General features: G+C 54.5%; 3 protein-coding genes across 3 annotated transcripts; 2 read left to right on the plus strand and 1 right to left on the minus strand.

The window, feature by feature from the left end:
* Nucleotides 1-709: 709 nt before the first annotated feature.
* On the plus strand, nucleotides 710-2980 carry CCM_02821 (erythromycin esterase, putative; the record flags this gene model as incomplete). Its single annotated transcript, XM_006667973.1, has 2 exons — nucleotides 710-757; nucleotides 812-2980. 2 exons carry the CDS (start codon nucleotides 710-712, stop codon nucleotides 2978-2980), a joined length of 2217 nt encoding a protein of 738 aa, XP_006668036.1.
* Nucleotides 2981-3837: 857 nt separating this feature from the next.
* CCM_02822 (alpha/beta hydrolase fold-1) lies at nucleotides 3838-4953 on the plus strand (the record flags this gene model as incomplete). The annotated part of the gene is made up of 1 exon (XM_006667974.1): nucleotides 3838-4953. One exon carries the CDS (start codon nucleotides 3838-3840, stop codon nucleotides 4951-4953), a length of 1116 nt encoding a protein of 371 aa, XP_006668037.1.
* Nucleotides 4954-5621: 668 nt separating this feature from the next.
* Nucleotides 5622-7947, minus strand: CCM_02823 (Major facilitator superfamily transporter; the record flags this gene model as incomplete). The annotated part of the gene is made up of 3 exons (XM_006667975.1): nucleotides 5622-6551; nucleotides 6603-7278; nucleotides 7868-7947. 3 exons carry the CDS (start codon nucleotides 7945-7947, stop codon nucleotides 5622-5624), a joined length of 1686 nt encoding a protein of 561 aa, XP_006668038.1.
* Between the last annotated feature and the right edge of the window lie 4410 nt (nucleotides 7948-12357).

Below are 12357 nucleotides of genomic sequence, written 5' to 3' on the forward strand. Positions count from 1 at the left end.
AGTAACGGGCGCATTAGTCAATGTTGTACGTGCAATACACACTGTCAGACTGACACGATCGCATCGGAATAATGCTGCATAAACAATACACGTCAAACACCCTTCCCCGCAGCTGAGAGATCCGGGGTAAATAACGATTAATACTTTCTGTTTCCGCGTCGATTGCGATGAGGTGTCATTGTCAGCTTTGTTATACGTAACAGAATGTCAGTGCCAAGATGTGGCCAGAAATTATATACTGGGCCGCTGTTGCGGGCCGCTGACAGGCAGTGACAGCTGCTCTCGTAAGGCTGAGGGAGTCGGATGGTAAGTTTTCGAATGCAGCAGCCTCTTGTCTGCGAGGAAGGCGTGATATTTCGATATGCTTGACCAAGAAGCCATCATGTTCTCATGTTGCGCTGTTTGAGGTTAGATTAGTCAATGCGCGTACGGTGCTAATATGGCAATTTACATACTGTTCTCTTCGCAATTCGCACAGTACAGCGTTTATGTTGTCCCTCCGTGGAGCTTGGGCCCCGAAAAGTAAACAAAGCGCCCCACTCACGTCAACAAACCATTACTCTCCTACACGCTCCCCGGTTGACATCATACCAATAACGTTCATGCTACAACATTCCACTACAGGCCCGTTGAGCTACTCCACGTCAATCTCTCTCGGCACTTCTGTACAACCTCGTCAACTTTAGGGAGATTGTCCTCTGCCAGCACCATGTCTCCCCTGAGGCGCCGCTCTGCACGCATCGCAGGCACCTCGAAGGTGATTGATCTACTGACCGCTTAATTATCGACGAGGTATGCTAACTGAATGCAGAGTACCCGAGCAGTTCCCGAACTCCTGTCTGTTACTGAAGATGCCGAACCTGTTGCGATGTCGTCGCCCCGACGCTTCATTGCCAAATCACCCATGCACGCCCCTTCCACGCCGCCATCGTCGGCGATCAGGCCACCTCGTAGCGAAATGCACCCCAGCAAATTTCACCAAAGCACCGGAGAGCCTTCGTCCGCAGTAGCGCTTGGATTTACCGATATAGATGCCTCGGATAGGAGAACCACTGGTGCTGCGTTAACCTCGACTCCGTCGCGGTCAACCGGCATGCCGACATCGTCGTTTACCTTTGAACTGGCGACATCTACCCATGGAGGCGCCCTCAGCAGTGATGCGAAAAAAATCATGGAGGAGCTGCAAGAGAAAGCCGCCAAGATTAAGGTGGAATTGGTCGCTCAGCGCGAAGCCGAAGGGATTGATGGAGTTTTTGGCGACCGCCGCTTCGCCAAGCCAAAGAGCCTCGCAGGTCGTTACAGTGCTGCGCACAACGCCGAGTTTGAGAAGATGGATTCCATTCAGGGACATGCTTCTGCTTGGAGAGCAAGCCGATTCACGCCTGTTGTGGCCGGTATCAAACGTTCGTCATCCAAAGCCAGCCTCACTGAGTCCCCAGGCAAGACAACCGATTCGCCTTCTCCCCAAAAGACAAGCATTTACAATCACTTGTCTCAAACGCCAAAGAAGAATTTGAAGCGCAAATCCTCGGCTGCAAACCTGGATGGAAGGAGTGGCACAGATTCAGCCAAGAGAACCGCATTGGCTTCTTCACCCATCAAAGCAACAGATCGCACTCCCGTGGAACGACAACCCATGAAGAGAGTCAAGCAGCACAAAGAGGACGACACCTCAACGAACAGACCCAAAGTTCCCACGACCCCAACTGCTCCGCGCACCATTGCACGTCCGCAGTCGACTCTCTCGCGCTTGATGAGCCCTACAAAATCCTCAAAGATGCATCGCTTGGCTAGTCCTACCAAGGTGACAACTTCTTCGGTGCCGACGCCGACGAGACTGCCGACCAGCGCACGCAAGCCAACAATTACATTGGTCTCTACCCCTTCTAAGCCATCTGCCAGCCCCATCAGAGTGGTTGCGCCTCCAACGCCGAGCTTTGCACAGTCGCTTTCTGCCAGCAACTTGACTTGCAAGGCCGACGGGCTCGCACGGCGAATTCTTAGCCCTATGCGCATGCAGAAAGTCAAGTCTATTCTTCGCTCACAGTCAAATACAGACTCTGCATCTGCGAGTGCCATCCCCCAGCCTACACTCTATGGATCGCATACCCCTGCTCCGCCCCGCCTTGACAAGGAGCTGCCGCCTATTCCTTTCACAACTCCTCGTCGTAAGCTGACGAAGAAAGTGACATTCACACCTGAGACTAAGCGCGCAGCCGTGGAGCAGAGCTCTCCCACACCACTCAAGTCTTCCATGTTCAGGTTCAGATCTGCTTCTGGACCAAGGAGCACCCGCGACGTGGAGATGAAAAATGCTGCAGCCGAGCGTGGCGGCCACGTTGCCTATCCAGATTTGTCTGCGTTCAAGGCTCTCATTGCCTCAAAGGACGACGATGGCAAAAAGCGAGTACCTTCTGTGCCAAGCGCGTTTACCTTCCGTAGCGACCACACGATTGAGTTTGGCAACACCCCCAGGACTGGATTTGGCGGCTCGGTTGGCCAGTCAAGCGTTCGCCATGTTAGACAGTCGCTCAATCAAGCAGCAAGTTTGCCAGGCAGCTTTCCCGCGCTGCCTGCTCCCAGCTCGCACCCCGATAAGGAAAACACTGCCCCATCATCGTCCTCCAAGGTATTGCCGGGGATCTTGCATGGGCTTTCGACCAAGAAACGTCACCGACCGAGCACCGATGAAGAGGATGCGGAGAGAGAGGCGGATGAACGGGCTGCCAAGAAGCGCAAGAACAGCACGAGCGGCCCTGAGCGGCCGGCTTTGTCATCCGCCAGACCTATATCTTCAACGCCGCAGAGCAGCGCCAAGAGAGCACGGCTGGATCGCCATGTGTCTCTGACACCGAGCAGACAGCAGATGAACAAGACTCCGACGGCGACGTCTGGATCAACTAGCAGCCCGGCAAAGAAGAAACAAGGCATCAGCATGAGCCGCCTGCAGACACTTGCTCGTCCCAAAACAAGGATTTGAAGAGTGTATCTACGTACACTGTGTACATTTATTGTTGGTTATTCTGCAACATTGGATTTATGGTTTCGGCTAGTCTGCCGACTGGACCGCTCTGTCAAGTACTGCCGTGTAAGGCCACATTGATGGCCCCGGACTACGTTTACTTGTGGTGTTTGGTTTTGTTTGAGGTTTTAAAAGCGGGCAAAGGATACGGTATCGGCGTTTTGTGACTTTAGGTGTTGTTTATGTAGTCAGAATAACACTGCCACTGCCTTTAGTGGCACTGCTTCCAACAGCTTTTCCCAGACTGCGATCTTTTATGATGTGGCTATACATACTATGACTCTGGGGATAATCGCGTTGATGTATAGGTACATGGATATCTCTTTCTGAAATGGTTTGACTCGCAGAGCCTAGGCCTGAGCGTGCCTACTGACATGGCTCAACGAGCCAGTTCTTCTGGTCAGGCCCTTTGGTCTGTTGGCAAGGCGAGGTATCACGCGACGGCAGCCGCCATAGGAAAGCCGAATAGCACGTAGTAGCCGAGAAAAGTGTGTACAAAAGCTATCTACATGGTCTACCCGCTCCGTATCGCCGACCGAAGCGCATCCCGGGCTCCTCATATCACCGTGACTCCGGATGAGGCCCACCCACCACACCACCGGGCGGCGCTTTGCAGAATTAGGCTCTACCAAATCGATTGAGCGAGAACAAACCGGATACTCTCCGCTGAATCCGTATAAAGATGTCTACATCTGGTGCTGACCGCCAGACCTCACGTCGACCATATTTCGCTCATTCGACATTTCTCTCTACCTGACAGACACCGTCCCTCTCAGCACGCCATCGTCCACGTTGCTGCTGCAGTCTCGCACTTCATGGCAGCTCGTACATCCACAAAGCGCCTTCTTCGCGTCTCATCAGGACCAATGTCAAGCCATGCGACAGCCTCAGCCTCACCACCCGCGCCCGTAAACGCGAGAGCCACCTCAGGCGGCCCCCCAAACCCAGCCCACAACCAAACCATCAAGCTCCCCGACGGCCGCGCACTGGGCTTCGCCGAGTACGGCGACGCGCGTGGCCGCAAGACGCTGCTCTACTTCCACGGGTACCCGTCATCGCGCGTCGAGGCCAAGGTGCTGGACAGGCTGGCCCGCGCGCACTCGATCCGCGTGCTGGCCCTCGACCGCCCCGGCTACGGCCTGTCGACGCCGCAGCGGCCGCGCCGGGCGCTGCTCGACTGGCCGCGCGACGTGGCCGCCTTTGCCGCCAGCCAGCGCCTGGACCGCTTCGCCGTGCTGGGCACGTCGGGCGGCGGGCCTTTTGCCGTCGCCTGCGCGCACGCCCTGGCCCCGTGCAAGCTCGCCGCCGTCGGGCTCTTTGCCGGCGCGCCGCCCTGGGCCGCCGGCCGGCACCTCATGACGCGCGGGCGCCGCGTGCTCCGCGTGCTGGCCAACTGGTGCCCGGGCCTGCTCGGCGCGGGCGCCGCGCTCGCGCTGCGCCTCGCCCGCTGGCTGGTCGGCACCCGCTGGGTCACCGCGCGCCTCGATGCCTGGCTGGTGCTGGTCAACCAACAGGCGCGCGACAAGGAGGCCGCGAGGCGCGAGGCGGATCCGGCGGCGCGGCCCAGCACCGTGCTGGCGCCGGATGACCGCCCGGTGGCGGAGCAGCGCGCGGCCCTGCTCAACCTGCTGATTGGCGAACCGTTTGCGCAGGGCTTCGACGGCGCCGTGCAGGAGGCTCGCATCCTAACCGACGACGACTGGGGGTTCCGTCTCGAGGACGTGGCGTTTCGTCACGCGCCGATCAAGATCTGGCACGGCACCAAGGACGCCAATGCCCCGATCGAGGCCATCCGCTATCTGGCGGAGAGGCTGCCCAATGCCGAGCTGCACGAGTACAGCCAAGATACGCACTACACAATGGGAGACCACATTGAGGAGGCCTTGCTGGATTTGATGGATGAGACAGACAGAGGCGAGAAGATGCCATGATTGCATTCCCCCTTTTATGATTTTACGACATTGGCTTCTGGCGCAATATTGGGATAACACCACTCTTGAAGAAAGATGTTGCCGCTTCTATACGGTTCCATGGGAATAACTACACAGCCTTGCAAAAATTCAAAAGTTTTTAGATTATGATATAATGACTTGGCAGACAATTCTCGCGAGACATGAGACAATAGGAGGAGCAAGCGAAGTAGGTACAGTGGAATAGAGAACAACGATGGCTGCTAGGCGGGCCGAGCTGGTAACGAAGCCGACATCCATCAATGCAGCGGATTGAGCGAGGGATAGGAGTATAGTACGCAAATTCATTGTGATCATGGGAACGCCGATACCATTGTGAGCTACAACTCCTCACGGCAGTCAGTCAGTGGGGCGAACTCACGAGTGGTAGATGACATTCAACGCCGAGCACTAATATACAATAATGTTCTACAAGTGCACGCTAAGTGCACGCTGGAGTTGATGATAAGCAGGGTATATTGTCTACTTGAAGCAGTAAATGTGCAGAAATGCTATAGAGACATGCAAACCAAGCCATTAATAACATGTAAAAGCGTACATTCAGGCTACATCCGAAATTCAATTCACCTTCCCAATTCTTTCCAACCAGAAGCATACAGGACTCTCCACCTTCAACTAACCAAGACGGTTCAGGCCTCGTGGTCAACGCGCTTCTCGGGGACGGCAATAACATCCTCAAGCGTCTCATCAGAGAACTTGAGATCCTCCTCGACAGAAACGTGGTCCTGGATGCGCATGAAGATGACGGGGGCAGCGATGAGAAGAGAGGCGCCGAGGCAGCCCCAAGTGGCGCCGAAAATAGTGTTCAAAGGCAGCTGGAGGCCGTCCAAACGCCAAAAAATGGCAGCACCGGCAGACTGGATACCCTTGTAAAAACCAGCCAGATTGGCGGCCTTGCGACCAGAGTTGGACAGCGCACCCATGTACCAGTAGATGCAAGTCTGCCAGATGGCGTCGTACATGCCGTAGAAGAAGTACAGGAACATGGGGCCGAGGAACTCGCCGCCGTCGGACCAGTCAAGCTTGGGGGCCTTGGGGTTGGCAGCATACCACTGTCGTGTAGGCTGGGCCTTCTGCCAAGCCCAGCCACCACCCCAGATTCCGAAGGTGCAGGCGATGAGGAAGATAAGAGACAAGCGCGCGCGCGTAGAGCGCCTTACGCCCTTGTAGTCGAGGGCGAAACCGTTGATAACAGCACCAACAATTTGGGCAAGCCAATAAAGAAGGCCGTTGAGAGCTCGAGTACGGGCGTTGAAGGCAACGGCGTTGACACCGTTGTTCTGGTAGGTGTAGAAGATGTTGGAGCAGAAGAACATGGGGAACAGCAGAAGAATCCAGGGCTGCTGGTACAGGGTGTCCCAGAGACCGCGAAGCTCAGACGCCCAGGTAGGGTTCTTCATCACAATAACCTTGCTGCCGTCCTCACGAACAACCTTGTCGGCGTTGCAGAGGCCGAAGGAAAGCGCGGCGCCGATAGCCATTAGGATGATGAAGGCGACGTAGACACCATCAGAGGCTTGGTCAGAAAACTTGTCGTTGACAGCCTGGGCGAGAGGAATCTAGACGAACTCGGTTAGACGTGATGCGAGCTGCAATACAAGGCAACTTACGAGAGATCCGATAACACCACCAAAGTTGAAGATGATCCAAAAGATGGAGATGTAACGACCCTTAGCTTCCTCGCGAGGGTAGGCCATCATGATAGCACCTTGGGCGCACCAGAGAATACCGGCGCAAACACCAAGGAAAGCACCAGCAAAGTAAACGAAGCCCTCGTTGGCGGTGTGCTTGTAAGAGAGGAAGGAAGCGGCATAGATGCAGTAGCCGATGCCACCAAAGGCAAGAGAAGGACGGAGACCGAGACGGTTGGTAATAGTACCAGCGAAGAAACCAAAGACGGCAAATGTGGAATACAGGGCGACACTGCAGTTGGCACCGACGTAAGCCTTCTCAGGCGGGAGGCCAGCGCCACCAAGACCGTTGAGGGCGTTGAACATGCCAGGGCAGAGGAAGCAGACGAACGAGATCATGAGCAGCTGAACCTTGGGCGATGCATACCAAAGCTCCATCTTGCGGCCAAAGGGCGTGAAGCCCTTGTACATCCAGCCAGCGGGACGAGCCGGTGAGCCGACGGGGCCATTGTCAACGTCGTCGACGTTGTGAGCAAACTCCTTGGAGTCAGCCGAGTGCTCGACGGCGGTTTCCTTGCGGTCGTCAGCCATGATCGACGGTGTCCTATCGAGAATCCGGGGTATGTGGCTCCTGTGAGGGGAGTCGAGGATGGGCCTGGTAGAAGGATGGACGAAAGACACGAGAGCAAAGGTGAAGTTGGAGGTCGGGGGTGAGACCCTTCCTTATACTCCAAAAAAGACGGGTGTCTCACGGGCGGGCGCTCACGCGACGAAGCTGGGGGGACAGGGCTAGCGCCACAGTGCGGTCTCTGTTAGTAAAGGATGGAGAAGCAGAAGGAGGAATGGCAGGCAGCGGGCGCCTTGGTGGAGAAGACAAGTGGACAGTGGAGGGTGGTATCCGGAGAAGAGAGGCACCAGGGGCAAAGTAATTGCAACAACAACTGGTGTCTGGTGGCTGACCCTTGGGGGCGTTTTGATTGAGTCTAGCCGGTTATCTAGGTGCTGAATGGATGGACGGGCATCAGCAAGCTTATTTAGCTGGGACTGGGCTGATGTATGGTAGGATGGACGGTTGCTCGTTAGATGGGGCCAAGCCGTCTCGAAGCCCAGCCAGCCTGGTGCGCTTCTGCAGGTGAGGCTGCGATAGAGGATGGGGCGAGTCAGAGATTCTTTGACGGCGGGAAAATGTGAAAAGGTGAAGAGGTGAGTGAGGTGGGAAGGTGAAAGAAAAACAAAGCGGAAACGCTCTTTGTACGGAGTTGCTCGCCCAACGGTTGACAGCTGGCAGAAATGGCAGCCGTTTGCTCTGGCTATCCGTGCTCATTACTCATTCATTACCTTGGGTACTTTCCTTTCACAAACTCCTCCATCAACAATCATATCAATGCAGTTAATATCGACCCCAGCCACTTATCTGCTGCCAATAAACTTACCCACGCATTGCCTCCGAGGGGGGTGCAAGAATACGGGGACCCGCCAACCTTGGAGTTTTTTTTTTGCAGCGCCCCTATGACCGGACGGGGAACCAGTCTAGGCCAAGGGCGAAGACATAACCGTTCCGCCAATGGAAGCTAGACTGCGAGGATAAGCAAGCCCCGGCTGTTGCTAGAAAAGGGCTGTCTCTGATCTATTTTTGCAGGTTGTAACGTCGAGTCCAAATCAGCCACCAGCACGATAGCCAGCAACAGGGGTCCCTCGCTGTGAGCAACGCTCTGCCAATATGGCAATGAATGTAAAACGCCAACCCGGTGCCGCCCACCGAAACGCTAGCGAAAACGAAAAAGAATCAGCTGTTGGTGACATGTATTGACTGCAGGCGACCGTCCCGTGAGCCTTGGCCCCCGGTTGCCAGGCTACGCACTCTGGCCCATGGGGTAGTTGCGCTCTCTTCAGCTCTCTTATTATTAGGAATAATCCCCCGCACCGACAGGGCTCCGGGCCAACCTTCCAGACACGCGGACGAGGGGAACTGGGCCTGCTCTTTGGAACCACTGGAGAGATTGGGGAACTGGGCCGACCCCAGACACACAACGCTACGTGACAGCGGGGAGCAACCACGTTGGCGTCTTCAGCCACCGACTGGTTTTGCCATCGACAACTGATACAGCGATAGAAATCGTCCAGAGTACCTTTTGGTCATCTCCATCGCATAGGTAGGCTTTGATTGCAACAACCTGTGATAAAGTACAGCCACACCGGTAATTAAAACGCAAAGCTGCTTGGCAGCCTTCCCGTATTGCTGCTCTCAGCACCTGTCCGCAGCCTGGAACCGCTTGGTATGAGCCCTCGCGCTCAGTTGTCGGATTGCTGCGAAACGCTGAACAAGGGTGTGGTGTGTAAGTGCTCAGATTTTGACCTGTCGATTGATCAAATTCCAGGCAATATTACTTTATAATTTAGGTTTGTTGACACGCGCCTGACCCCAGAAAGTATGCTCGTCGCCTCGTTTGTAGCACGTTTCACCGTTACAATCCGCGAGTCATCACTAGACCTAGTTGCCGGCTCTTCTGGCACTCGTCTTGATAGCATTTACACGATAAAACAACGCCAAGTACCACAGCGACTGTCTCTGAGATCAAGCCTGACCCGCAGCGGGCCACAGGTGCGCTGAAGTTCGGCTGTTCGCCTCGTTTTTGAGCCTTGTAACCCGGCCGCCAATCATCAAGCTGGCACCTTGCGCCTTGTCAAGTTTGATCACTTCACTGGGTGCTCCTTGTATCAAGGGCTCACATGAGAGAAATGGCATCGCCAACACTTCACGCCAATCAAAGGGCAGAATCTCGCGTCCTTTATTGGCTGCTCGACACGCCGTCCACGTACAGCATGGCTTTACGATCGTGGCGCCTTTGATACACTTGCCCTCTAGGTGGCGTCGCGATTATTTTCCGTCTCCACAGCCACTGGCTTGCCTTCCTCCTATGTAAACCCAACGAAAGAATCTAGAGAACAGAATTATCACCAGGAGCTCTTCACAATGCAGCACCACAGAACGATCGACCAATACATCAATACACATGCGACACCGCTTGAGGCATGGCCAGTCCAGTCCATCTCTCTCCCACAGGGCGCGCCGAGAATGGCGTTCGGCCACAGGTCAGCTGGTCGCCTTCATTTCCATTCTCTCCCACCCCGTTGTCACTGTGGCTGCTGCTCCGGGGTCGCTCTAGCTTCATGTAACGTAACCTTGCCGCCGGCTAACAACGCCACACACCGCCAGAAACAGCCCACTTCCGGACTAGGAGTTGGTCCACTGTAACGGAGGCGGAAGATCTGGGGAACGGCTTCCGGCATGGCAAACTTCGACGCGTTGGCAAAAGTCGTTGGGAGATAAGGCATCAAAGACGATGTGTGAGTACAAGTCACCACTCTGGATCGGGAGCCGGCAGGATTGCAATAGCATGGTAATCGTCGGCCGTGGAGTTGGCTCACACCTCCGCTTTTGCTGCAACGCTGGCAGAGACCAGCTGTCCGAGGTACATATCTATCCCTCTATCTATACTACAATAGCACTTTTTGCCTAGCCGGTGGAAATTACAAGCCAGCCGACCAGATAACCCAAAATTCGATCCTGCTCGACTAGCCAGCGCAAACTTGGCGGCTCGAAAGGGGGGCTTGGTGGTCAGAGTCTACGATACTAGGTTACATTCGACCTCGTACGCTGATTGCTGTTCTGCTGGCTGCAAACGCCAATTGCTTCGCGAGGAATGTCACTTTGGCACATTGAAGTGTTCCCCAACCCACCATGTAATCTCTCCTGTCCATCCGCTGCAGCGGCGGAAGTCTCCGGTCCCCCCCCCCCCCCAATGTTCCCCATTCGCGGCGTCAACATCCGGCGGCGAGCCAGCCGAGAATAGGAACAACAAACTAACTAGTGACAAGAGACGCTGCCATTCATCCGAAATGGCTCCCGTCATACCGAAAAAAAAAAAGAGGCTTTGGCAGTTATTATGCGGCTCATGTACAGAGATTAACTGCCACACACACACACATACATGGACGTGAAGAGAGACAGCGCAGAGAAAGCCTCGGGCCCCGCATGGTGCGTGAAAAATCTTCGCAAAAGGGCAATATCCTTCTTCGTTGTTACTTGCGTCTGTAAGGATCCCGTGCCGTTGCAGTGTTGGGTTGTTGCTCAGCGAATCGTGGCGTACGAGGCGCAGGGCCATTCACCTCTTGGCAATTCACAACTCGATCTTTGCTTCTTTACGAATAGACTACGAACTAGGTAGTTATTTGACATATGCGTGAGTGCATTGCTCCTTCTGCTTTTCCCCTTCAAGTTCACGCAAGGAAGCGGTGGCGTTCCGCCGTCGACGACATGAATGCGCCCGTGGGTGACATTGCAGCCCATCCGCAAGGTTTTTAAAGTGATATCATGGCCTGTGTGTCGTACAGCAACAGAATGAGAGGATTGGGGGGGCAGAAACTCGGATCTTGCTCTTTCGAGGAGGCTCTAGTCGTGCAGCAAGCCCACCTTGGCGTAGTGGACGCGCTTGGTGTGCAGCGTGAGTGAATCGCGATGCACAAAGCTCGCGAAGCACACAAGTGCAGGCTGCCGTAATTGGAAATATATATACTATTTCTCGGGGTCTTGATTGAACAACAAACCCCGTCTTGGTCAAGGTAGCGCCAGGGCAGCCACACAACAAATCCGCTCGACAGCGACTATATCAAGACAGCAGCTTCACGGACAACATGTTTCACTTCAATAATATGTACTATTTACAGCGGCGCAGCGCGTACAGCGACTCAGCTGCTCGTGTTACATACAAATCTCCTTCCCATTGGAGGATCAGCACAACGCCCTCGTAACAAAATGACAACTCGTGACTGAAAGAAACTTTCCACCAGATTGCTACATCATGCTCCATGCAGAAGACATTTGTCAAGAAGAAAAACAGTGCCCACTCCCATTTTTCCAGCAGTGTACGGTTTGCCCGTCTCTCGTCCTTTAAGCACATTGAATAAGATGGTAACGCATTTCCTCCGCTGCTCATATCAATAATGTTCTTGCGTTCGTTTCTTTGACTGTGATGCCATAAGAATCCGTAAGGAATGGCCGTCCATCCTTCCTCCCATCACCGAATTTTGGTTCCGTTGTACGCCGTTCCAGAAGAAAATGAAACAAAGGTATTCGCAGATCGTGTGCCCAAAATAAAACGAAAAGACTGTTGTAGCGTTGCGGCAATCATGTCCGCCTTTTCGCTGCTTGTGTCGTACAAGACAAAATATATCCAGAGTCGACAGGGTAAAATATAATAACAGAAAAATAAACGATCGAGTAAGAGCCGGGGTATCAATGTCGAAAAATAAATATCAATGAAATAAATGGTGCATGTGCGATGAGATGAAACGGCCATGTGCTCCGTTTCGAGTCTGATGCGCATTGACGGCGCTATCAAACCTATGCTGGCGTCGCGTTGTGATGATTCCGGTCGCGGATCATCCAGCCGAAGAGATCGCCCCGCGCAGCACCAGTGGTAGCGACGGGCGTCGGTGGCTCCACGTCGCGGCGCACTTCGCGCGGTTCAAGAAGAAGGCTCTTGCGGTAGTAGCTGACTTGGACGTTGCCTTGGTCGTTTTGGCGGACGCGGGCGATTTCGGACGTGATCCAGTCTTGCATGTCTGGGAGCTCTATCAAACGGTATGGAATTTGAAAACGTTGCAACTCGCCAATGATCTTAGCCGTGCGAGTGTGCTTGTCAAAGTTCACAACCGTCAAGCCTCCAGTTCC

The sequence above is a fragment of the Cordyceps militaris genome, assembly GCF_000225605.1.
Source record: "Cordyceps militaris CM01 unplaced genomic scaffold CCM_S00002, whole genome shotgun sequence".
Lineage (NCBI taxonomy): Eukaryota > Fungi > Ascomycota > Sordariomycetes > Hypocreales > Cordycipitaceae > Cordyceps > Cordyceps militaris.